Source organism: Nicotiana tabacum, chromosome 14 (assembly GCF_000715075.1).
Source record: "Nicotiana tabacum cultivar K326 chromosome 14, ASM71507v2, whole genome shotgun sequence".
In the NCBI taxonomy this organism is placed as follows: Eukaryota; Viridiplantae; Streptophyta; class Magnoliopsida; order Solanales; family Solanaceae; genus Nicotiana; species Nicotiana tabacum.
Window position 1 is genome coordinate 99,435,975 of NC_134093.1, and position 26,666 is coordinate 99,462,640.

Here is a 26,666-nt window from a genome sequence, read left to right on the forward strand (position 1 = left end):
CACCAATGATAAGAACGAGTTGATTCCCATAAGAACGGTGACTGGGTGGAGAGTGTGTATGGACTATCAGAAGCTAAATAAAGTCACGAGGAGAGACCATTTTCCACTTCCCTTCCTTGACCAAATGCTTGATAGGTTGGTCGGTCGTGCTTTCTATTGCTTTCTAGATGGATATTCGGGCTACAACCAAATCTATGTAGCCCTGGAAGATCAAGAGAAAACAACTTTCACTCTTGTCCCTATGGTACTTTCGCTTTCAAGCGGATGCCATTTGACTCAGGCAATGCACCTACGACTTTTCAACGGTGTATGATGGCGATATTTATGGATATGGTAGAAGACTACCTTGAAGTTTTCATGGATGATTTCTTGGTAGTCGGGGATTCCTTTGATGATTGCTTGGCTAATTTGGATAAAGTATTGGCAAGGCGTGAAGAAACAAACTTGGTATTGAATTGGGAGAAATGCCACTTCATGGTCGAGGAGGGCATTGTCCTTGGCCACAAGATTTCAAAGAATGGCATTGAGGTCGACAAGGCGAAGATAGAGGTGATTTCTAAACTTCCACCTCCAACATCAGTGAAAGGCGTGAGAAGTTTCTAGGGTCACGCGGGGTTCTACCGGCGCTTCATAAAGGATTTTTCCAAAGTGGTGAACCCTTTGTGCAAGCTTTTAGAGAAAGATGCTAAATTTCACTTCAATGATGATTGCATGAGAGCTTTTGAATTGCTAAAGTTCAAGTTGACAACTACTATTATCACCGCTCCTAATCGGAGTATTCCTTTTGAGCTCATGTGCGATGCTAGTGATGTAGCAGTTCGAGAAGTTTTTGGGCAACGTATCAACAAGATTTTTCATTCGGTCTACTATGATAGTAAGACCATGAATGATGAACAAACCAATTACACCGTTACAGAGAAAGAGCTCCTTACCATTGTGTTTGCTATTGAGAAATTTCGCCCGTACTTGATGGGTGCAAAGGTTATTGTTCATACAGATCATTCGGCACTTCGCTATCTTATGAGCAAGAAAGATTCAACAACTAGCTTGATGAGATGGGTGCTATTATTGCAAGAGTTTGATATTGACATCCAAGATCGAAAAGGGAGTGAAAATCAAGTGGCGGACCACTTGTCTAGTTTGGAGGAGGAGGGGAGGCGCGTGATGGCCTTGAAATCAATGACTCCTTCCCCGACAAGCAACTCTTGGCTATTTCAATAAAGGAGATGCCATGGTTCGCGGATCTAGCAAACTTTCTTGTGTGTAGAATTATCCCAGATAAGTTATCTCCAAATCAAAAGAAGAAGCTCAAACGGGATTGTCAAAATTATTATTAGGACGAACCATACCTTTTCCGAATTTGCACAGATGGGGTAATTAGAAGATGTGTACCGTACAAAGAGCAAAATATTATTCTTGAGGCTTGCCATTCTTTGCCTTATGGTGGTCACCATGGCGGAGCCCGAACAGCGGCCAAAGTGCTAAGTTGTGGTTTCTATTGCCCTACTCTTTACAAAGATGCAAGTGATATGGTGAAGTGATGTGATGAATGCCAACGGGGCGGTGGAATCTCGAAGAATAATGAAATGCCTCTCACTACCATTTTGGAGATTGATATCTTTGATGTGTGGGGTATTGACTTCATGGGTCCTTTTGTGAGTTCTTGTGGAAACACCTACATCTTGGTCGCGGTTGATTATGTGTATAAATGGGTGGAGGCTGTTGCATTACCCAACAATGAAGCTAGGAGTGTGGTGGAGTTCTTGAAGAAGAATATTTTCACAAGATTTGGTACTTTGCGGGCTATCATAAGCAATGGGGGTTGCATTTTTGCAACAAGACTTTTGACACTTTGCTTGGCAAATATGGTGTCACTCATAAAGTTACGACTCCCTATCATCCACAAGCTAGCAGCCAGGTGGAAGTCTCCAACCGGGAGATAAAGAGTATCTTGTCCAAAATAGTGAATGCTAACCGAACGGATTGGTCAAAGAAGCTTGATGATACACTATGGGCTTATCAGACTACTTTCAAAACTCCTATCGGGATGTCTCCATACCGGTTAGTGTTTGGAAAAGCGTGTCATCTTCTGGTGGAACTTGAGCACAAAGCCACGTGGGCTTTAAAGAAGTTGAATCTTGATTGGGATGCAGCCGCTAACTTAAGGGTTGCACATTTGAATGAATTAGATGAGCTCCGGTACCATGCATATGCAAGTTCGTCCTTGTACAAAGAGAAGATGAAGTACCTTCATGAAAAATACATCTGAAACAAGGGGTTCAAGGTGGGTGATCTTGTGTTGTTGTTCAACACATGATTGAAGATGTTTCCCGGAAAGCTGAAATCTAAATGGAGTTGTCCCTTTGAAATTGTGGGTGCGACACCTTTTGGTGTATTGGACTTGAAGAACAAAAATGACGAGGTATTCAGAGTCAATGGTCACCGGGTGAAGCATTATTTGGGACAAGCTGATGATGGCCACGTGGTGGCAGTTATTCATTTGAAGTGATGGTAATCTGCGTCGTGCCGCGACATTAAATTAGGCGCTTCTTGGGAGGCAACCCATGTTTCTTTTTCTTTTTCTTTTCTTCTTTTGTAGATAGGTATTGTTTCTGTGCTAACTAGATTTGAAGTGTGTTGTAGGAATGAGTGTGCTTTATAGGAACTGTACTCAGAAAAATTGGCTAAGTGTGAAAAAAGTGCGGACCGCACAATTGTGGGTGCTACATCAGAAGGGAACTGCGGCCGCACAATTACAGTGCGGACCGCACAAATTGAAATGAGAAATTGCAAACTCTCTGAAGTTTGGTCTGTCAGAGAAATGGCCAAAGTGTGGCCGCACACCAAAATCTACGGTCCGCACCAAAAATCTGCGGTCGCATTACAAATTCTGCGGACCGCAAATCAGCAAGGCATTTGAGTCTTCAGGTAACAGAGTGCGGACCACAGAAGGAATTTTGCGGCCGCACTCAACCCATTCCCTGCAGTCTGATCCTTAAGTATTAATAGTGACCTTAGGGGCCACTGTACATTTTTTTCCCTCTCTAAGCATTCAAAACTCTAAAATAGTGAAATCACTTGTTCAATCATCTGCCATACTCAATCCACATCTATGTTCACTCATTTGTACTACATCATATCTGGTATGCTTCAATTACACATAGAATTTCTCAATTTTCTTTTAGTTTAATTCACAATTATTTAGGTAGTTTAGGCCATTTGTTAATAGATTTTAATTTTACTATCATGTGGGGTTTAATCTGTAATGGGTCAATTGCTAATTGCTTTATGGGGACTGGGTAAATTGATTTGCATGATTACTTGTTAATACCATGTTGAATTTAAAATTGAAAACCCTAGAAGTCTTATCGATTTAGGTATGAAATCTACGGCCACACAAGAAATTGTGCGGCCCGCAGAAGTGTGAGATTTAGGGTATTTGGTCAAGTAAATTCTACAGCTGCACTTGAAACTGTGCGGAGCGCAAAAATCCCACAGCGGCCGCAGAAAAGTATGTGCGGCCGCAGAACAACCTATTATTTGTCTTCAGAGAGTTGACATTTTGGGATGTCCAATGTGCGGCCACAATGATAATTGTGCGGTTCGCACAACCCAGTCTGCGACCGCACTTGTTATTGCGCGGACCGCACTTCCCCACCTTGCACTCATGTTCTACTGTGTATTTGAATTACAACTGACTGATGTTGTTGCCTTTTACAGAAAATGGTTAGATCTCATGGCCGCGGTGATACTTCAAAGGGTAGCGGTGAACCTTCCAGAGGTCGAGGAAAAAGCACTTTACCCCTCGCCCTCCAAAATATAATCACCAAGAAAGCTACAGCAGGCCGAGAAAAAAATCCAGAGCCCTCCGAATCTAGTTCATATGCCCCATCTCGGGAAGCATCGAAGGGCGACTTAGTGCAAGAGCAGCCTGCTGTCCAATCATAGCCATAGTAGCCACATGGAAGGTATCAATTCCAGGATGAACCTTCCTCCCCACATAGCACCTCTGAGGGTTCGGAGAGTGCCAGTCAGGCTTCAGAGCCCTCTTCTACACCTGTCCCTGAGGCACCAGCATCCACTGTTGATGATAGTCCAGATGATGGCCTAGTGGGTGATACTACAGTTGCCAGCCTTTAGAGGTTGAAGAATAAAGAGGTCTAGGAGGACCGTTTTGTAACTCTAGCTGCCTTCACCAGCTTTCGTGGGTGGTGGTCGATGAGATCGCTCACTCTTGAGCGACAGTTCCAGCTTAAAGATCTTGACAAGTATAATCCAGCCGTGTTGAGACAGTTCCGAGAGAGGAAGGGGTGGATGTAGTTCACAAGACAGTTGTGGACGCCAAGACGTATTTGGTCCGGGAGTTCTATGCTAATATGGCACACATCAAGAAAGGGACCAAAGTGACAAAAGTGAGAAATTTGAAGGTGGGATTTGACCAACACATACTGAACTCCTATTTTGAGTTTGAGGATGTGGAGCCGGCACAATACTTGGAGAAGCTGGCGTTGGGTGATGCAGCTCACCCATGGCTAGCTGAGCTTCTTACAGCCCCGGGTCCACCACCACCATGGATCACTGCAGAGGTTCCTATTCAGCGGAACACCCTAAATTTCGAGGTGAAGGGATGGCAGACCTTTGTATGCAGCAGGCTAGACCTGTGCCAGAATGAAACCAACCTACCTATTCTGCAAGCAGTTCTAGTTGCCTCTATTATGGCCGGATACCCAATCAATGTGGGTGTCGTGATGTCGGCCAACATGTCAGTGGTCGCCAGGCAAGATGATACCTTCTACCTATATCAAACAAAATTACTGAGTACCTGGATGCACGGGTAGAGCCCAGAGATAATGACATAAAGGTTCTGGCGAAGAAGCCCTTCTCTTGGTATTCTCTGATGGATTTACACAAACCAAAGTGAAAGGGTCAGCCGAATACCATCGTAGGCCAGTCTGATGAGCCATTGGTAGTGGGTATAAAGACAACTGATATGCCATCCACTTCAGTAGATCCTTCTACCAGTGCAGCTGCTATGCCTACACCTTTAGCCTCAGTGCCTCCCACCTCGGCTTTGAAGCCCGTGCCAATGCTATCCACTCTACTCTCTGTGCTGCGAATCTCCTAGACATTGGCAAGCCTTAACAACTGGATGCAAATAGCTACTGCAAAGCTGACTGATATATCCATTCATGTTGCAGCACAGTCATCCTTTCCGGCACCCCAGATTCCCCCTCCCCCTCCCACAGTTGATGAAACTTTGAAGAAGCTCCTGGAAAATCAAAACACGATCATGGCCACTTTAGTGCAACATGGGGTAGTGATCGAAGAGTTGGGTAAAGAGGTAAAGAAAATGAGAAAATGGCAGGCATCTAAGAAGTCAGTGGACGAGCTTCGGAGCCAGGTTACAAAGCTTGCAGCAGCCGGAGACATTCCATTTGATATGTTGATAGACCCGTACCACCCAGGCAGAGCTCCTACAGCACCTACAGCACCAGCTGGCCAGTCTGAAGAGCCAGAGACTGCTGAGGTAGTCCGTCAGATGTTCACCAACCCAGTCACTCCCGGACTTGAGGATAATGAGATCCAATTGGATGAGGCTGAGGTCAGTGCCACTGCTGGGGACGCAGAGATTGCCACAGAGACATAGGGAGTTCTCTTCACTCTCACCCTTCTCTTACTCTTAGTTTGTTAAGCATTGGGGACAATGCTTAGTTTTATTCAGGGGCGGAGTTTCGTGTTTTGTTGACACATTCTGATGATTCTGTATTTTGATAACTATGAGACATTTGGCCTGTAATTAACTTATTACTATTTTCGTCCTCTTTCTCATTGTGTATAGATTCCCTCTTATCTCTCATTATGTATATTCGTTTAGCTTTCAATAGTTCTTTTATTTTATAGTTTCTTCATCTTTATGTTTGTCTTTTTTTTAATATGTAGCTTCTTTTTTGATTTAATAGCTTCTTTTTATGTCTTAGTGGATAATAAGCCTTTGGTTTTCTTAATGCCACGGTTCTTTTCAAAGGTAATTTCTTTGTGAACCGGGTGGATCTTCCCAACGATGGATGGCGTGATAAGGGATTGAATCCGTTTTTAGTGTTTAGGTAATAATAGTAGTAGTAGTAATGATAAAAAGACCTAATTGAGTCATACTCAAAGAGTCAAACATACTTCACTTGGTACCAACACACTTAAATGCATGCCTATGGTTAAAAACAAAGTTTTTGGAAAGAAATAGCTCTTGTTAGTGACCTTGTGATTCTTGTGTTAACTTAAGCTATCATCGGGTAATTTAACCGAACCATAGTGTTTTTCAATCTTGAATATGGTCGTTGTGGGCCCCCGACTCTATACTTTTTAACAATCCAGCTGCGTGAGAGGTGAGATGTTGTTGTTGCACGTCTAAGTACCGGTGCGAATGGTCTAGAACTTGCCCCGAATGTGTTTCTACGCAAAATTTTAAGTTTTGCTTGGCTTGAGAAGTGATTGTAGGCTCTCCTTGACACGCTTGAAGTTTTCCATGGCCCACTAATATTGTTATCCCTAGTCAACCCATTTGAGCCTAAAATATTTTTTATTTGATAACTATGTTACAAGCCTTTACCCGTTTTGTCATGACCCTCTCTTGGCACTCGAGATTTCCTTAACACTCTTATAAAACAATTGGCTAACAATGTAAGTTTGGGGGAGAGACGAGGAACTTGAAAGAGGTATCAAGGCACAAAAATAAAAAATAAATGATGAGAAGAAAAGTAAAGAAAAAGGAAGAATAAAAAGAAAAATGCAAAAAAAGAAAGTGAATAAGATGAAGAGTTGAAAGGATTCAAAGAAGAGTAATGAGGAAAAACATGGAGAAATCAAAGAAGAAGAAAAATGAATATCATGATCAAGAAAGAGTGATGTTAAGTATCTCTAGTTCTCCTAAGGAAAAGAAAATGCCTCAAAGAATTTACAAAGCATGAGCCAAGAAAAGACAATGGAGTGCTTAAGAAAAGATGAATCTGTTATATCATAGCATATCCAACCTTAGTCCAAAAGCCTTCATTGCATTCCAAAAAAACCCTACGTGATTTAAAACCGAGTGAGCTTACATTAGTGGTGGTCTGCATGAGGGGCACGTCTATGGTACTTAAAGCCGTACTTGCGACATTCTTTTGAGAGAGATGAGTGAACTTTTTGCAAATCTTTGGATTGAATGTTAAATTCTTAAGTGAGATAGGAAAACGGATAGTAGAGGAGGAGGAGTTTGGGATCCACAATGACCTACATAAAAGAGCGAGCTTCCTTGATAAATAAAGTCAACTCTTGATGCTCAAGTATCACATTAGAACTATTTGTACTTAAAAATTTAACTTGTTGCCGTGTTGATAATTCATAAGTGGTGTGGGTAATTGTTGGTTCCAATTGATGTGTGAATAACTCACCTTTGATTAGCTAGAATGGCTCTTAACTTGTGGAAGTGGGAACTACTTTATTTGTTTGAGGACAAGCAAAAGCTTAATTTTGGGGGAGTTGATAAATGAGGATCTTGACTACTTATTAGCATCTTTTAGCTTTCGTTTTAGTCCAAAAGCATTTAAGTGTGTTCCCGAAAACTGATAAAATGTGCTTAATTGCAGGAATATTTGAAGATGAACTCCCGAGATGAAATCCAACTCAAGAAGGAGTAATCTGAACTCAAGGAAAAAAAAAGGCACAAAAGCTCAAAAGTGCAGACCGCAGAATATCATTCGCGGCCACAGGATGTGAAGGAAAATCCATCAGAGACTGGTGCAAAGTGCAGTCCGCACATGAATTGTGCGGTCACAAAAGCTGGGTCAGGAGAAAAGTTCGGAGAACCTGCATTTCAAGTCTATCTAAAGTGCGGACTGCACAATTATTGTGCGACCGCAGAAGAAGAGCTATGTGGTCATAGATACAATTGAGCGGACCGCAGAGGAGCAAGGTGCGGCCGCAGTTACAATTCTGCGGACCGCAGAAGGAGTGCATTGCGGCCGCGGTTCAGAATTATGCGGTCGTAGTTTTCCAATCCTGTCAAGCTAAAGAAAAGTGCAGACCGCACATGGAATTGTGCGGCCGCAGAACCTCCGAAAGGGCATTTTTATCCGAAATTTCTAACCCTGTATAAATAGACAAGTTTCATAATTTTAGGTTAACTTTGGACATCAACTGCTATAGTAGATGTTTCTTTTTACTCTTTTTAGTAGTTTTTCATATTTTCAGCTATTTGAACATAGATTTTATTATTTTAATTAGCAATATGAGTCTAATTATCATTTCTTCTTCTCTTTCTTCCATGTCAAGCATGAGTAGCTAGATTTTCACTAAGGTTGTGACCCAACCCTAGTATGTAAACTTAATGGGTGTTTAATTTAATGCTTGTTTATGGTTAGGTATTTATTATTTAGCCTTGTTCTTATTTTTATTTGTGGAATTAATGATTGCAAATATTAGTTCAATGCCTATTTGACTTGGTCTCTACTTGAGAAAGAGAGACTTAGTCTAGGAAAACTTGGCTAACAAGAAATTGGGTTAATCGAGAGATTGACAACCCCAATTAAAGGGTTGAACCTAGAGATAGCAATAACCCGACTTGAGCGTTTTATCAACCGTTGTGTTCAATACCCATTTGAACTTAAAAAAGATAAATTGGGCAAAATCACTCTCTAATCGAGAGGTATTGAGTGGGTAATTGAGTGTTGATAACTATAATGCACCTCGACCAATAAAACAAGATTTAAAGTTTATATCCCATTAGGCAAACACCTAGGTGAAGGTCATAGCCCTAGGCCGTTTTGTAACATTTGAAAAATAATAAAAATAATTTCCTAGTTTTATTTCTTAAACTGCAATCGTAGTTTAATTTAGACTTTAAAATAACCCAATTTTGTAAAGGTGCAAAATTAGATATACAAACTCACGCGCTACGATATATACTACTAACTCCCATATATATAGCTCCCTACGGAATTCGACCCCGACTCTTATTGGGTATTATTATTACATCGACTGTTTTCATAACCTCGAGTTGAGGTATGAACTTGGATGAGATCAGTGCCTTCTTCACCCGGATGTGAGTCTCCATGAAGAACTCATCCTAAGTCATCTTCCTCCCATATTTTTTTTCCTATAAATATAATAAAACATGTTAACTAAATTAAAAAATATAAATATAGTTTGATATATATAGAATTAAATATTTTAAGGAATTACCAGTAGTCTCCGCGCAGTCCGCATACTCCTTGCACCCACACAGTGCAAGAAGCCACCCTTCTCAGATGCTCGAGCCTTCTTTCCCTGTTCACTCTTCTTCTCGAACTTCTCAGTGGTCCACTTCCTCAGCAGATCATCCCATATGTGAGGTAGAATCCATGAAGGCTTCTTGCTCTTCTTCCAAGCACAATAGAAAGAATCGGATAGTCTCTTACGGCATTTGAACGCAAAATTTGCAAGAATGGCACTGTTATGCCGGTTCCCCCAGGCACACTTAGTCTGCAAATGAAGTGTGGAATGTTAGATGCAAATATTGATAATATAATGCTAAAATAGATAAGAATTATATTAAAACCTTTAATTGGTTGAACAATTACTCCACGAGCTCCGGTGGAAAGTCAATCCAAGTCGTATAGGGTGCATCATACAACCGGCCAAGAGCTTCAGTGATTATCTTTGTAGTCCGATGATTAAGTATGAACCAGCAACATAGCAATTACATTAAATAAACAAGACTAGCTATTATAATTCAGCAAAAACAAAGAAGTAATAAATAAATCTTACCCATTGCCCTCAGGCCTGATGATCAATCTATGATAATGATCATACCGCACTTCCTCTAGATCATCTTCCTCCGATGAATCTGGAGCATGTGCAGAAGGGGAGGCATCTGGCTTAGCGTTACTATCCCGAAGGGGAAATCTAGAAATGCTAGGAGACGAACTCCGTGGAGAGGGAGACGGGGTCGGTGATGAAGATGGCTGTGATCCACACCCCTGCTGCGATCTAGACCCATGTTGTGATCCAGAACCCTCCTGTGATCTGGCTGGCTGAAATCTAGAGAGATGTGATCCAGCCGGTGATGAAGCAAATGGAGCATATGACGGGCGTATCACCACATGGCCCTGTGACTGGTGACTCGATGGACCAATGTAACTATATGCAGGATCATGTGGAGGAAGCGGGGTATAGCCCTGTGGTGGAGAATGGTAAGAATACTGCTGGGAGGGCGAATAGTAGGTAGTCTGATGAGTAGATGGATATGGTGAAAAAGATGGGTTCCTAGAAGATTATTGCCGGCCATGAACAGCGGAGGGATGCAAGTGTGGAGTGGAAGGAAGCAAGGGTGTAGCACCATCATCATGATCAATAGGCCGCTTATCCTTCCTAGACCTACTTCGATCCCTACCGGTAATCTGCATAAATTAAAGAAAATATTATAATTGAGAATATAAATCTATATAAGTTGAGAGCACTTGAAAAACTAACACGCTAGTCGTCTTCGAAATATCCTTCCTCATCCGAAAATTCTTCCTCTTCACTTATTTCATTTTCATTAGGTGATTCTTCATCTTCATTTTTATATATATATATATATATATATATATATATATATATATATATATATATATATATATATATATATATATGTGTGTGTGTGTGTGTGTGTGTGTGTGTGTGTGTGTGTGTGTGTGTGTATTGTGCATGTGTGTGTGCGCGTATATATGTGTGTGTGTGTGTGTGTGTGTATATAAATAAATCAATATATATACAATTTAGTATTTCCGACCGACATCATTCGGAAATTTTATAATTATATGATAAATAATTATTTATTATAAAAAAATAATTGATGTAGGGAGGGAAAAAATTAAAAATTCCGACCGACATCGGTCGGTATTCAATAATTATTTTAATTAATCATTTCTTTTGTAGATAGTATGCAAGTCTGACCAGTTTTTTATCAAAGATTGATCATTTTCTGACCGAAATCGGTCGAAAATTTCAACTGTATCAGATAAAGCAAACTTTTTTTTGTGGGACCACATAAACCGACCAACATCGGTCGGTATTCTTATATACAATTTTTTATTTAATTTTTTCGACCATTTTACTTTGTTTCCGACCGATTTCGGTCGGTATTTCTTTCCGACCAATGTCGTTCGGAATGACTTGGACGAAATTTGGGAGTTTTCTAGTAGAGACACTTTGCCTACAAAGATTTAAAGTGTATTTATTACTTATTATTAAATGACGAAGAGTAAAGATTATGAAATTAGGAAAAAAAACTAGAAAAAAAAACCTTTGATTGTTTAGATTTTTAGTTTGAAATTTAACTATGAGTTAACTTTTGGATGTTTAAGTTAAACAAAAAAGATTTATTAAGCAATTTTTGCTCAAATTTAGAGAAGTTATGATCTGGGCATACGCTCCAAATGAACGTCCAGAACGTTGGGGTTTACACCTAGGTAAGTATCCGAAATATTAAGGCTTACGCCCTATCATACTTACGTCATGCCAGTCGTGCATTTTGATACGTCTCGCCCTAAGGTACCCGCATGGCTCGGCCAAAAAACACCTTTTAAAAACACTACTGAATCATACATCATAAATAATATTTGTAAGGAAGAAGCTTCCCAATCTGCCGCAGAATTTGGGCATGTGTAGAGTAGTAACTAAAGTGAAACATGGCATACCCCTCGTTGTCTGTGACCTGTCTTTCTGAGCTTTTTTCGGACCATAACAGGAGGCCAGACCATGCAAGTTAGTTAAGGTGACAACGAGCTCGACTCACCGTCAACCATTTAAATAATACATCCGTTTTAATTTAGTTGAGATAGTTTGACTTGATAAGAAAAAAAGATAAGACTTTTGAAACTTCTGATCATAAAAACTTAAGGGATAAAAGTTTTATGGGGCCATGACACTTGTGTGATTATGAAATCTTCTCATTAAGGGTAAAATGAGTAAAATAAATAGTTTAAAGTTAAATTATTTCCAATTGTAGAAATGCGTCATTTTTTTGAAACGGACTAACAAAGAAAATTTATCATCTAAATTGAAATAGAGGGAGTAACTTTAAGTATTAAAAACAATGAAATTCTTGCACATAAATACACACCAATAAATCTCAATAAGTTAATAAAGAAGCTGAGATATGTGATCTTAAATAAGTCATAGCATTTGTGTGACTCTTAAATCTGTCATAATATTTTTGTGGCTATAAATTTTTCTTATTAAGAAAATATTAAAAAGTGCTAATCTTTTTAAACGGACTAAGAAGAAAACAATGTCAATATTTTTTAAACATAAACAATACTACAATCTGGAAAATCATTTATTACTACACGTACTCTTCCTATATTTTATTGGCAGAATACATAATTTATCTCGTAACCATGAGATTAAATTTCTATGACACACTTGGCAACTTTTTACAGAACATTTTCTAAGTGTGTCTAAACTATGGATAAAACGTGATTTAAGAGGTAAATTATGTAGAAAAAGATTGATAAATTTTATATCTAAAAATTCTTTAATACTCTCTCCATTCTAGTTATGTGGTACGAATTTTATTTTAGTCCGTTTAAAAAAAAAGTTTTCTGAATCTGAAAATACTTAAATTTTTAATTTTATTCTCAATAATTTTTTTTAAAGTTACACAAATATTACAAAATACTTTAAATCACAAGTTTCAAAATTTTTATAACCGTATAAACGTTATGATATATTTACGAATATAAGTTTCAAAAATCTTCATTTCTTTCTTAAACTCGAGTTTTGTCACATAAATAAGAACGGAGTATAGTGGTGAAGCCAGGAATTCCCTCAAAGATCATATTAAAACTTGAAAGAAGTAAAATAAATTCTGATAAAGAGGGTTCAATCTATATTATATACCTCTAATGTCTAATATTTTACCTATATACACAATGTAATTTTCGACGAAGGGTGGTCAATTGACCATCCTTGATAGGCTGCAATTTCGCCCCTAACGGAGTGAGTATTAGTAATATTTTCATTTTATCCTCACGGCATTAGAGGCAGAGCCAGGGATTGAAATTTATGAGTTCGAGATTCTAAATCTTTTAAGTTATTGAATTTCAAATTACTAATTTATACATATTTAATGAATTTTTTAAGACAAATACATACTTTGAACAAAATTATTGAGTTGGACCGAATCCGTAGGTTACTCTCTCTCCTTCCTTGATGGACATGTTCCTACAACTATATAAATATCACACAAAAGTTTTAAAAGTTCGTTTAATATATATGTGGGGAACGTCGTGTCCAATTAAATACTTCATATTAGTGTACTTATCAAACTCTTAAAATATGCGATATTCCACAAGCCAACATTATATAAGAAGGCCGAAAAGGAAAAAGAAAGTGAAAAAAGCCTTCTACTCTATTAAACTGATCACAAATCGCGAATAGCAGCATATTCCCACTCCTCCATTGCCAAATCTACAATAGCAGCATATAAATGTAAACAATCTCCTTCTTCATTTCTCCATTTTAATCCTCCAAAATTTCATAAGTGGCCTAAATAAAGCCTCCATTTTAATTTTCTGTAGTTCTTGATCTGGGGTTTTGGTTTTATCAATGGCTGACATAGTTAAACAGATCTTGGCAAAGCCAATCCAACTAGCAGACCAAGTAACAAAAGCCGCAGACGAAGCAAGTTCATTTAAACAAGAATGCGCAGATATCAAATCCAAAACAGAAAAACTAGCATCACTTCTCCGACAAGCAGCACGCGCTAGCAACGATCTTTACCAACGACCAACAAAACGGATCATTGAAGATACTGAGCAAGTCCTCGAAAAGGCGCTGTCCATCGTCGTAAAATGCCGAGCCAACGGACTCGTGAAACGAGTCTTTACTATCATCCCTGCTGCTGCTTTTCGAAAAATGACTTCTCTGTTGGAAAATTCAATTGGTGATGTTTCGTGGCTACTGCGAGTTTCTGCATCAGCTAATGAACGAGCTGATGAGTATTTGGGGTTGCCGCCAATTGCTGCTAATGAGCCTATACTGTGTTTGATTTGGGAACAGATTGCGATTTTGTATACGGGTTCTTTGGATGAGAGATCAGATGCGGCTGCTTCGTTGGTGTCGTTGGCTCGGGATAATAATCGGTATGGGAAATTGATCATTGAAGAAGGTGAGTTGAAATTCTCGGCTAATAGTTTAAACTGCAAGAGAATACACTCATAGCTTGTTGGTTATATTATGTATGGCATTTGCACAAATTGCCTTTTTGAATTCATTATTTTAATTTTGTCCCTCATTTAACTTAGTGGGTTAATTGACTGCAAAATTGAAAATTATCCAACTAATTAAATTGGAAAAATTAGCCGATTGAGCTAACCAGGACATAATTTAAAGAGTGGCATCAGAAAAGGTCATACAGTGCAAATAATCCAATCATCTTTCACATGTTCGTCGCGTGTTGCTTAATTCTTTTTTATGGACCAGATGTGAAATAACCCAAATAGTCGTCATATATATTATATATGTATAACTGTGCATAATCTATGTATAACTGTATATAATTTATGTATACCGGCTAAAAAAAGTAAACATTCAATCTGGGCGACTATTTGTGTAACAATCACTTTTTTGTGGTGCTGAGATTTGAACTTAGGACTTCTGCCTCCTTTGATACCAGAATTGTATGACCATTTTACTGAAAATTTTAAGATATTAGAACTTTAAGAAAAACTCTAAGCTATTAAATAGAGTGCAACCGTATTTAATTATATTATGTCTCAACAGGTGGAGTCGGACCCTTGTTGAAATTGTTGAAAGAAGGGAAGTTGGAAGGTCAAGAGAATGCTGCTAAGGCAATTGGACTACTTGGAAAGGACCCTGAAAGTGTCGAACACATGGTACATGCTGGAGTTTGCTCAACGTTTGCGAAAATCCTCAAAGAAGCTCCAATGAAAGTTCAGTCAGTAGTAGCATGGGCAGTTGCTGAGCTCTCTGAACATTACCCGAAATGTCAAGATCTTTTTCAGCAGCATAATATAGTCCGGTTACTGGTTAGCCATCTCGCGTTTGAGACGGTCCAAGAACATAGCAAGTATGCTGTTGTCAGCAAAGCCACTTCGATTCACGCTGTTGTTTTGGCTAGTAATAACAATAGTAATGTGAATAGCGCGAACAAGGTGAACGACGATGATGACAAGAGTTGTCACACTCCACATCCTTTAGGAAATAAGAAGCCGAATCAGATGCATAATGTGATTACCACCACTATGTCAATGAAAGGTCTAACGAAGGCGTATCAGCAAAATCTTGTCAATGGTGTGAACCAGATTTTCAATCAGGGCAAGATTAAAGGAAACAACGGTGTGAAGCAAAATCATGTCAATAATCAACATCAGCATATTGTTTCGTCGAATGGGGTGAGTAGTAACAAATGTAGGGAAAATGAGGATCCTGATACCAAAGCTTATATGAAGGCGATGGCTGCAAGAGCATTATGGCAGCTCGCCAAGGGAAATTCCTCTATTTGTCGTAGCATTACTGAATCGAGGGCGTTGCTTTGCTTTGCAGTACTATTAGAAAAAGGAACTGAAGATGTTAAGTACAATTCGTCGATGGCAGTAATGGAGATTACATCAGTAGCAGAACAGAATGCTGATTTGAGAAGGTCGGCGTTCAAGCCTAATACAACAGCATGCAAAGCTGTTGTTGATCAATTGTTAAGAATCATTGAAAAAGGAGATTCAGATTTGCTTATTCCATGTATCAAAGCTATCGGGAATTTAGCTAGGACTTTTCGAGCAACAGAGACGAGGATGATTAGTCCATTAGTGAAGCTGCTCGACGAAAGAGAAGCAGCAGTTTCTAAGGAAGCTGCTATGGCCCTAACAAAATTTGCTGGTTCAGATAACTACCTTCATTTGGATCATTCAAAGGCAATCATAAGCGCGGGCGGGGCAAATAAATTGATACAACTTGTTTACTTTGGTGAACAAAAAGTTCAGAGTCCAGCGTTGCTTCTTTTATGCTACATTGCGTTGCACGTTCCTGATAGCGAAGCGCTTGCTCAAGCCGAGGTGCTTACAGTGCTCGAATGGGCTTCGAAAAATACCTACTTGAGCCAACATGAAAAAGTTGAGAAATTGTTGCAGGAAGCAAAGAGTAGGCTGGAACTTTATCAGTCTAGAGGATCAAGGGGATTTCATTGATTGTAACAGTGACTAAATAATGTGCAGGATTTGTATGTTATTAGATGAAATTTTGTCTGTTACTTGTTTTGGTTTGTTTCGATTTCCTTTGGTCACGAAATGTACATAAGATGTGCCCGTTTAACCTTGTACCAGTTGTGTAGAATAAATCCCTAATTAAATCACCATTGCTCTGTTGTAATTTCTAGTTCCAGAATCTTTATTATTGTAGCTAAGACACAAAAATCACTTATTTTTGGGATGTATTGAGAATAATTTTTTCGGCTCTCTAATTCTTCTTTCGTTCTGCTTATCGGCATTTTCACCAACTAGTTGGAATTAAAATTTAATGTCTTTTTAATTATATTAAGAAGTTGTTGTTGTTGTTCCTATATTTAGATTTTGTCCGGGATTTAACAAGAAACTTTTTAGTCTACTAGAGACTTGTATGTCAGTATACAAATAAGTGTAAGATTTGAATTGAGGCCACTAATTTTAATTTATGTCAGGTAAGGTCCATAAAAGAGGGAAGAGCTCGCTACCTAGTCCTTTTTAGGAATCCGACAATTAAATTAAGGGTAGAGAAATTCTATTTGTCCCACTGTAACCCTTAGTGGTACCAAATGGACGTTGAAATAAAGGGCAGAAGTTATAGCTTCCGCAAAGGTGGAGTCATAATTTGAAGTTTATGGCTTCGGAATTCTAGCACTTTTAAGTTATCGGATTTTACATTAAATAATTATTATATATTAAATAATTTTATTTAAGGCATACAGATTTTGAACCAAAGTAATAGCTTGTTTGGCCAAGCTTCTCAACAAGCCAAAAGTATTTTTTTTTTCCTTCAAAAAAGTACTTTTTTCAAAACTTCATGTTTGGCCAAGTTTTTTTTTTGGGAGAAAAAAGTATTTTTGGCTAGAATCAGAAGCTTTGGAGAAATAGAAAAAAGTAGCTTCTCCCCAAAAGCAGAAGCAGAAGCAGTTTTACATTTTTGTCATACCAAAAATATCTTTAGTAAAATATTATAAATACCAAAATAACCTTACTACTTTAAGCCTAATATTTAGGATATTAGACCTTCTCTTCAGCAAGCAAGGCATGCTTCTCTCCGGCAATAGCTTTACAATATCTTTAGGATAACTTTCTATTATGTTTGTGATTTTTGTTGGGATGAATACTTTTATATTTGTTAAATAATTCTTGATATATTTAAATCTTCTTGAAAGAATAAATTATTTTTTAATTTTTTTTCATATTTTACTTAAATAAAATAAAAAAACTTAATTGTTGTCTTGATAATAAATATTTATGATTATTTATCTACTTATATAGTATTAACTGTTAAGCAAATCTATTCATGTCCTTATTTGTAATTTGATACTTAAAAACACTTTTGAAAAGTTTGACCAAATATAAATTATTGCTCAAAAGTATTTTTCAAATTAACTAGCCAAACACAAACTATTCTCTCCAAAATTACTTTTCAAAAAAATACTTCTGAAAAAAAGTATTTGTCAAGATAAAGCTGATTTTTTCGGATTGGCCAAATGGGTTATAACTTATAAGCCACAGGCGCCAGGCTTTCACAAATACAGTTGTTTTTCGATAGGTGGGGTGGCTCCAGAATCCACAAGCCTTATAATTAATGCCAGCTTTGACAGATTCGATGATTAACTGAAATATCGGCTTTCAATAATATACTTCTAACTGTTTCTCCATGTTACTGAAATGCAATCTCAAAATAATATATTTCTAACTCAAGATAATTTTATGATTTTTAGGAGTATGAAATATAAAGAACTTTTAGTACTTTTATTTTTGTTTTGTATAATATTGTCTTGAAATAATTTAAATGGGAAAATATTGGTTAGTAAGGATTATAGCTGAGTTTGAGACTAAAACATAGTAATTGTTGTCGTTGCATTGTAACGTGTGAGGATTTTTCAATATTTAAGGCTAATATAACAATTATTTTTCGTAACCTAACATAACAAGTTATTTATCATTTTATCAGTAAAATAAAACCCATAGCCTCTAAAATAATTTTTTACTAATTAGAAATTCACCGTAATAGTAACATCTCATATGATTTTTGACATAAGCTCCAGGAAATGAAATTAATTAGATTTAGTACATATAGAGGGATCATAAAATTTTTCGTATGTTTACAGAACATGATTTATTTGAGGGTGTTTATTTCATCAGAGACATATGTGTTTGCTTCTAGCTATTTGTCCATGATATTAGAAACACAATTTTTATTTTAATAGCTACCGACTGCTGAAATTATATTTATTATTTCATGCTAATTTTTCTGATATTTTTTCCCCATTAATGATTTGATAATGGTGATATACCGTACATTGTGGAACAACCTATCATTGTCCCTAGCAGCACATGGACGAAACTATTAAATGAATAATTCGTACAATATAACCTAGAATTATCAGAGTGAATAAATGAGCCACATGTCTACTCTTTTATAATTAGAATATTTTTATATAGTTAGACTTCTCTATAATATTCATTCTCTATAATAACATTTCGATAACGGCTAAATTTTGTTAATCGGTCTTTAATATTATGTAATATTAAAATTTTTCTCTATAACAATATTTCGCTATAGTAATCAAAAAATATCTGGACAAACGACATCATTACATAGAGATTTGACTGTCTCTTTATGTAATTATATTTTTTGGATATTAATAAATAACCTAATGTCAATGTCTAATCCTGCACCACCACAAGGCAAAGTTGTCTAAAAGAAAAAAAAGAGCACCAACAGCATCTTCCTTCTTTAAAAAAAAAGAAGGCAAAACAGGAAGTAGGAAAGAAAATTTGTAAAATTCTCATTTTACTTAGATGTTGATTGCTCCATCACAGTCGATCATCTTTCTTAAGGAAAAGAACAAAAGAACCTCCTATAAAAAATTTTATTTGGGCTTCCATTGTTTGGAACCCACTATATATATTAATTAATTCAATTAATTCAAATTCGTGTAACGTAGATCGTGGTATGCGCTTTCTACCGAGAAGGCAAAAGCCTTCCTCAGTAGCTATTCCATCCATCTATTTATGATGTTCGTTCCAGTACTCAATATGTTGCGCACCTGTTTAGTGTTTAAACAAAATTGTCAACATAAACTTAACCTCTGAACTCGCTTAATTTCTTGCTATCTAGTTCATGGCTTATTAGGGTAGGATCTTACTGTTTGTCCAAAAATATAGATCTTGGTTCAACCAATTAGATTTAAATAAAGAAGAGTCAATCTTAGCTAATGATAATATCCTAAAGACAAAGCTATCGGTTTTATGACAAATAACTTGTGTGTTTGTCCGGATGGCAATGAATGTAAGCAATAATAATAATATTCAATGATCCAAAAAGATGAAATATGGCATTAAATAGTAATAAATGACATTTAAAAAAATAAAAACGTGTGAGTTACCCAAAAAAGGGTGAGTTCTGTGGATATTCTTTCTGACAATGATGAATGATTGATGAGTCTTTTGAACACTCAGGTTGTTCTTGGATCCAGTGGAAAGAATAGACAAGAATCTTAGCAAAAAGATTATTTTTGTATACTTGTAATAAGACCAGATTATCTCTATAAGTCAAAGTATTTTTTTTATAAATGAATATCTCCTCTCCTTTATCATTGTGTCTCTTACTATTTATAGGAAACATGTTCTTAGAAACCCTAATAGTACAGATGCAGAGAATATCCACTAGAATATTCTCCTTCATGTCTTATCTTAAAACTAGTCGCTATAACTCTACCTAAGATGCTCGACCTCGACCTTGAACTACGATGACTTCACGACATTGATATTTTTGCTGACTCTTCGACCACACCCTTCATCTATTCGAGGCTATTTCGACCTAGGGTAGATCTTTGTGGAGACCTTATTGATAGCACGTGGCTGTTGATCAAGACTATCATGGTGTTGACGTGACTTGCCTATATCAAAAATATTTTTTGGCCCATAAACTTACTTGTTGGTAGTTGTCAACTCAAAAATCAACTTCCGTGGCATAAGATATAAAATATTACTATTATTTAAGATGAATTATGATGTGTCCTTCTAACATAGATTTTTCTTAGGGGATATGATTTGAAATTGAGTAAATTTTATGGGTGGTCATTCAACTTTGTGTTCATTACTTAAAAGTTACTTTTTTTTGTTGCGTAAAAGTAATTTAATTTTGTGTTCATTACCCAAAAGTCATTTTTCTTTCTTTTGTTACACAAAAATCCTTTTACTACGCTCTAGTTATCACAACAGTCACTTTGATCAGATTTTACAAATCTTTCACCTGAAAGTCTATTATGTCCTTGATATTATAAATCCTCTCATTTATGCAACACCTTCTATATTGTATGCTCCATAATATACTTTTACCCAACTATTCTACATATAATTAAAATAACTTAATATTATTTTATTTATTATTTTTATAATATTCGTATATTTAATGTTTTTAATGTGATGACCCGATAGGTCATCTCTTATTTTAAAATCCAATTCTGTGTTCCGAAGCCTTCAATATCTCATTTTAGTCTTTTTCGATTTGCGTGCGCAGTCCGGGTGTGTTTTCGAAAAAAATATTTTTATGTTAAAACTGATAAAAATAAGAATTTTGCCTTAAAAATTTATTTAAGTTGACTCCGGTCAACGTTTTGGGCAAACGGACTCGGATTCATATTTTGACGGTCCCGGTAGGTCTGTATCATAATTTGGGACCTGGGAGTTTGCCCGGAATCAAATTTCGAGGTCCCTAACTCGAGATATGGAATTTTGATGAAAAATTAAAAGTTCAAAAGTTTAATGATTTTAAGAATTGACTGATGTTTGGTCTTGTTGATACCGGGTCCGTATTTTAGTTCCGGAGCCCGGTACAGGTCCATTATTATATTTATGACTTGTTTGTAAAATTTGGTAAAAAATGGAGTTTGTTTGACGTGATTCAGATGTCCAGTTGTGAAAATAGAAGTTTCAAAGTATTCTTGAAAATTTCATTTGATTTGGTATTCGATTCGTAGTTCTAGGTATTATTTTGGCGATTTGATCGCGCGAGCAAGTTCTTATGATATTTTTAGACTTGTGTGCATAATTGGTTTGGAGCCCCGAGGGCTCGGGTGAGTTTCGTATAGGCTACGAAGTGAATTGAACTTAGAAATCATAGCTGGTGTGCATCAGACCAGCAGATTTTGCATTTGCGAGATCATGCGAGCCTCGCATTTTCGAGCAGTGGGCTGGGGGGTGGACCTTCGCATTTGCGATCCTCTCCTATTCGCATTTGCGATGACTGCAAAGGCAAAGTTGTGATTGAGCAGTGAGTGGTCTTTGGAGCGAGGTAAGTGTTGTGTCTAACCTTGACTTGAGGGAATTAGGAACCCTCGGACTATTTGCTATTTGAAATTCATGTGAGTGGCGAATATGTGAGGTGACGAGTACTTATGCGCCGCCAATTTATCTGTTTTTCTCTGTTTTCTCGCTTTTCTCATATTATCTCATTCCCTGTCTTAATTGTTACATGCTCTAATTGTGTTCCCATGACTAATTGATACTTGTTAGACATTGTTTCCTCTTGTTCATGATATTGTTCTTCCCATAGTTTCATTATCTCCTATTATTTGCTTACGCTGGTTTATCGGCACCCTTTGTTGTATACTCTGAATTGGTCTCGCTGTATAATATTACTTATGTAAACTTTTATGACGTACAAGTTTCCTATTTGTTTCGGTTTAGTGTTTAAGTATTGTGGAGGGTTCCCGTGATTTGAATTGTGAATTTACTTTGTATACTGAGCACTTGATGTTGATATGGTGGGATCGGGTTACACGCCGCAACAAGTGTAATAAGGGTGTATTGTTTGGTGGCATAAGGGTGAATTATAATTGTGTTATTGTGATACAGTGGGATCGGGTTGCATGCCGCAACAGGTGTAATAAGGGTATATTTTTTGGTGGCATAAGGGTGAACTATGATTGTGTTATTGTAATATGGTTGGATCGGGTTCCACGCCGCAACACTTTTATTTATATTCACTGTTGTTTATGCTATTATGAGGAAATAAGGGAGGAGTATGAGATATACGGTGGGATCGGGTTGTGCGCTGCAACAACCTATATTTTTTCATTTCATGAGCTGTGTTGGTATTCTCTTTGGTATTTGTATCTGAATTATTAAAGATTGGTGATTCTGGACGACACTAGTTTATTCTTGAGGTTGTGGTTATGACTTTCAGTTGGCTGTTTAATATTGTTCAGTATTTTCACTTTTCTGTCATTATTATATACTGCATTCAGGTTGTAGTGTAGGTGACCCGCCTTAGCCTCGTCACTAATTCGTCGAAGTTAGGCTCGGACACTTACCTGTACATGTGATTGGTTGTACCGATACTACACTCTGCACACTGTGCAAATTTTGGAGACGATCCCAGCGGCGACTACTAGAGAGCTCGGATTGGACAGCCTACGGAGACTTGAGGTACAATTACTCAGTGCCCGCAGCTCCTGAAGTCCCCGTCTTTATTTTATTTAGATGTGTATTTTCATTCAGGCATCTTTATAAATTTATTTCAGACCCTTGTATGTATTACTCTAGAAGCTCGTGTACTCGTGATACCGGGTTCATGGATTGGTAGCAGATGTTTTTACGGTTTTAGCTTCCGCATTTATATTTGGATTATTGCAGTTACATCAGTTCTTCTTCATTATTTAAATTTAAATTGTTAAAAATGATAAATTATTCTAACGTTGGCTTGCCTAGCAAGTAAAACGTTAGGCGCCATCACAATCCCGACGGTGGGAATTTCGGATCGTGATATTTAACATTAATTTTCAAGATATATAAGTAGCATTATTAAATTTATCGGTAACATTACAGTGTAACAAATCTCAAGTCTGCGTTCTTAACCATGCTTAAAATAAATATTTTTAATGAGAATTATAATCAAGGCTCGCTGATTTATCAACTAAGCCATACCTATTAGTCCAATAAATAAAATACTTAAATTTAGCACACTGACACATCAAATTAATACTTTCAAATAAATAATATTAACAGATAAAGCTTTAAAAAACTTAATATTAAACACAAATATCTTTGAAACTTTTTTTAAAATTTTTATTGACTATAAAAAACTATCATTTGTTAAACAAATCTGTTTTTATTATTTTAAATAAATATTAAAAAATAAATATTTTTTATCATTAACATATGTTCGTGTTTGAATATGATTAAAAAAATTGAGTCCATGGAAAAATTAAATGTATGAATATATTATAAAAATAATAAATAAAATAATATAAAGCTATTTTAATTATAACGTAAAATACCTAGGTAAAAATATATTATATAGTATATAATATAGAAGGTGTTACATAAATGAGATGATTTATAATGTTTAGGGAAAAATAGACTTTTCAAGTAAAAGTGTTATAAAATCTGTCAATGTGACATTTGTGATAAATAGAGCAAAAGAAAAATGATTTTTGTGTAACAAAAGTAAGAAAATTGACTTTTGAGTAATGAACACAAAGTTGAATGATTTTTACGTAACAAAAAGAAGAAAAATAACTTTTGCGTAACGGACACAAAGTTGAATAACCACCCATAAAAATTGCCCTTTGAAATTGAATCAACTTCAACACCAGATAAGTCAAGCTTTGATTGAGATATTTTCATTAAAAAAAGTTAGTTTTTTTTTAAAGATTTCCAACTCAATTTTCAAATAAAATCTATCAAAAACTTCAAATCAAACAGAATTGTGCATTTAATCGTCTGATTACAATTTAAGCGTGACACTTTCAGCCACATAATGATGTCCTCGACATATTTGAAGCAGAGAAACTACAAACTCAAAAATTAGCCATGTGCAACCATTGGTCATCCTTCACATCAATAGCTACTTATATAGACATGGACTAGCTAATACGCCCAAATATTGGGCCTAGGTTTATTGAAGGATCTGATTTTGTTGAACGTCCATGGATTAATGTCACGCCCAATTATGTCTTATAAAAAGGGTTAAGCGATCGTTGCAAATATAATTTGTTTTACAAGTCCGGAGTCGAATTCCATAGAGAACCACTACTAAAAATTCGGCAAAAATCGACCAAGGTCGACCGACCAAGGTCGACCGACCAAGGTCGACCGACCAACTTTGGTCGGTCAAAAAACCGACCAAAAAACGGACCAAAGTTGGTTGGTTTTTCAAAATATTTAATTTTTTAATTTTTTTTTACGAAACCGACAAACTTTGGTCGGTTTTCTTTAGCGCAAAAATGCAGCGAATCATTTTTGAGTCCCGCAAAATTTATTTTTCAAGAAACCGACACACTTTGGTTGGTTTTTTAATTAAAATAAATAAAAATTAATATTAAAAAATCGACCAAAATTGGTCGGTTAATTCGGCCGGTCATTTAAAAAAATGACCAACTTTGGTCAGTAATTTTACTTTTTAATAAAACCGACCAACTTTGGTCGGTTATTTTCATGCGAAAATACAATTAAAGAGTATAAATTAAATAAAAGATAGTCTTACAATAAAATGCACCAATGGTCTAGTAGTAGAATAGTATCCTGCCACAGTACAGAGCCCGGTTTGATTCCCAGATATTGAATCTTTTGATTACATAATTAAAATACCGACCAACTTTGGTCGGTTTGTTTTGCAATATTTTTTTTTTCTGAATTTAATTGACCGACCAAAGTTGGTCGGTAATTTCCGAACAACTTTCGTCAGTATGCCTTTCCAGCCCCCAAAATACTGTCCACACGTAAATGGTCGCGTTTTGGTAGGTTATTGGCCATTACCGACCAACGTTGGTCGATATTTTTGGTCAATTTTTACCGGATTTATAGTAGTGAACTAAGGCTTAGCTATAGTTGTTTAATATTCCTAAGAAGAAAGTTTGAACAATTTGTAAATTAATGTGATTTTTTTAATTCTAAACTAATTAACTAACACATCTAAAAAGCAGTTAAACTATCAATTAACAAGGATAAGGTTGGAGACAAGATAAATGAGGCCTAGAGTTATGATTTTCTCAATTGTCGGAATCCTTCCCGCTATATCTTCTATAATTTCGCCTAAGTTTTCTCTATCGATCGTGAGTACTTTGGGTGTCGTAGTTCTCTCTTGATAAACTATCACAATTTACTAGACACATTCTCTCGAACTATGCTAGCTGTCACTAATTTACCGCTCACTACGATCGCACCAAGGTTTCGTTATCTCTAATCCCGCCTTTAAACTCTCCGTATTAATCTCTCACATACGTTAGGAGTGATGTTGTTCAACATATTTACCTAAATATGTACCCTCTCTCGAGCAATACACACTAAATAGGCATAGTCAATTGATGACCATTCAATCAATAACAATAAACACGTAGTTGAACAAGTATAGATATTCAAAGGCAAAATTATATTAAAACGTAACAAGAATTCATCCTCCGAAAGGTTTCATCAAATCCTAGATGAGAAAGTTTAGCTACTCATAACCATACTAACAATCATGATAATAATTGAGAGCATTAAAATACAGATTAAGGAAGAATGAAAGAGAAAACTCTTGTGATTCGTTGCTTCCAAGTATTCCCGTAGCCTTTTGCTTCTCCAATAATATAATGTCCTCCCCTATAAGAAATGGGTTTAGAACCCCTTTTATATATATTGGGGGCATGTAGGGTCGAAACTACCAAGTCCTAGTCGAATTAGGATGAAATTCGCCCTTAGCCGTCTCGCTTGGCGCCTGGCGCCAACCAGGACACCGAAAGTTTTTCACTTCTGTGCTATTCTGCCATTGGCATTTTGGTCGGTGCCTGGCACCAACCTGGGCACCAAAATCATATTCCCTCCAAATTCTTCTATTTTTATTTCACTTTGCATGCAAACTTGCCAAATCACTTCAAATTGACTCATTCACATATAAATACCATTATTAAGCTCGAGTCACAAATATTCACACCAAAGTTACCAAGATCGAAACATAATACAAGGCAAATTACATAAAAAAAAAAAATATGAATTTTTAGCCTAACATCAGTTAGCAAACAAATGGCCTTTGATTCAAAAATAGAGAAAAAAATAGTTTTGTAAAACAGCAATACTAGAGGATTTACACTATCTGAACATATCGGCTATCTCCTAGAAGTTGAAACAAACCAGGTGAAAGAGACTAATTAATAGTTTAGTACAGTTCAAGCACGAGTTTCCCTCCGATTTTAAAAAGCATTTTCATCAACAGTGACAACATCTCTTTTATACTTTAGGGTCATTCATTTAGCAAATCATAAGCGCCCTTAACTTTGAAGAAACTCTAGCATGGACCGCATAGATTTCACGTGTCAAAATACTTTAGTAAAAAGTTTAAATTTATCCCTAGCTCTATTCTAACCATAATTTAGAATTATCCTTCGTTATACTTTAAGTTGCAACTCTATTAGGGTCTGGAACAAATACGAGATAATT

General features: G+C 36.5%; 1 protein-coding gene across 1 annotated transcript; it reads left to right on the forward strand.

Moving 5' to 3' along the window:
* Positions 1-13,297: 13,297 nt before the first annotated feature.
* Positions 13,298-16,471, forward strand: LOC107771340 (uncharacterized). The gene is made up of 2 exons (XM_016590691.2): positions 13,298-14,164; positions 14,779-16,471. The coding sequence occupies exons 1-2, from the start codon at positions 13,603-13,605 to the stop codon at positions 16,197-16,199; spliced, it is 1,983 nt and encodes a 660-aa protein (XP_016446177.1). The 5' UTR covers positions 13,298-13,602; the 3' UTR covers positions 16,200-16,471.
* Positions 16,472-26,666: the final 10,195 nt, after the last annotated feature.

Bases quoted from the DNA above. Each gene is read 5' to 3' on its own strand.
- LOC107771340 (XM_016590691.2), top strand. From the start codon at position 13,603: ATGGCTGACATAGTTAAACAGATCTTGGCAAAGCCAATCCAACTAGCA. The intron at 14,165-14,778 runs GTGAGTTGAAAT...ATGTCTCAACAG, and splicing joins GAAATTGATCATTGAAGAAG to GTGGAGTCGGACCCTTGTTG.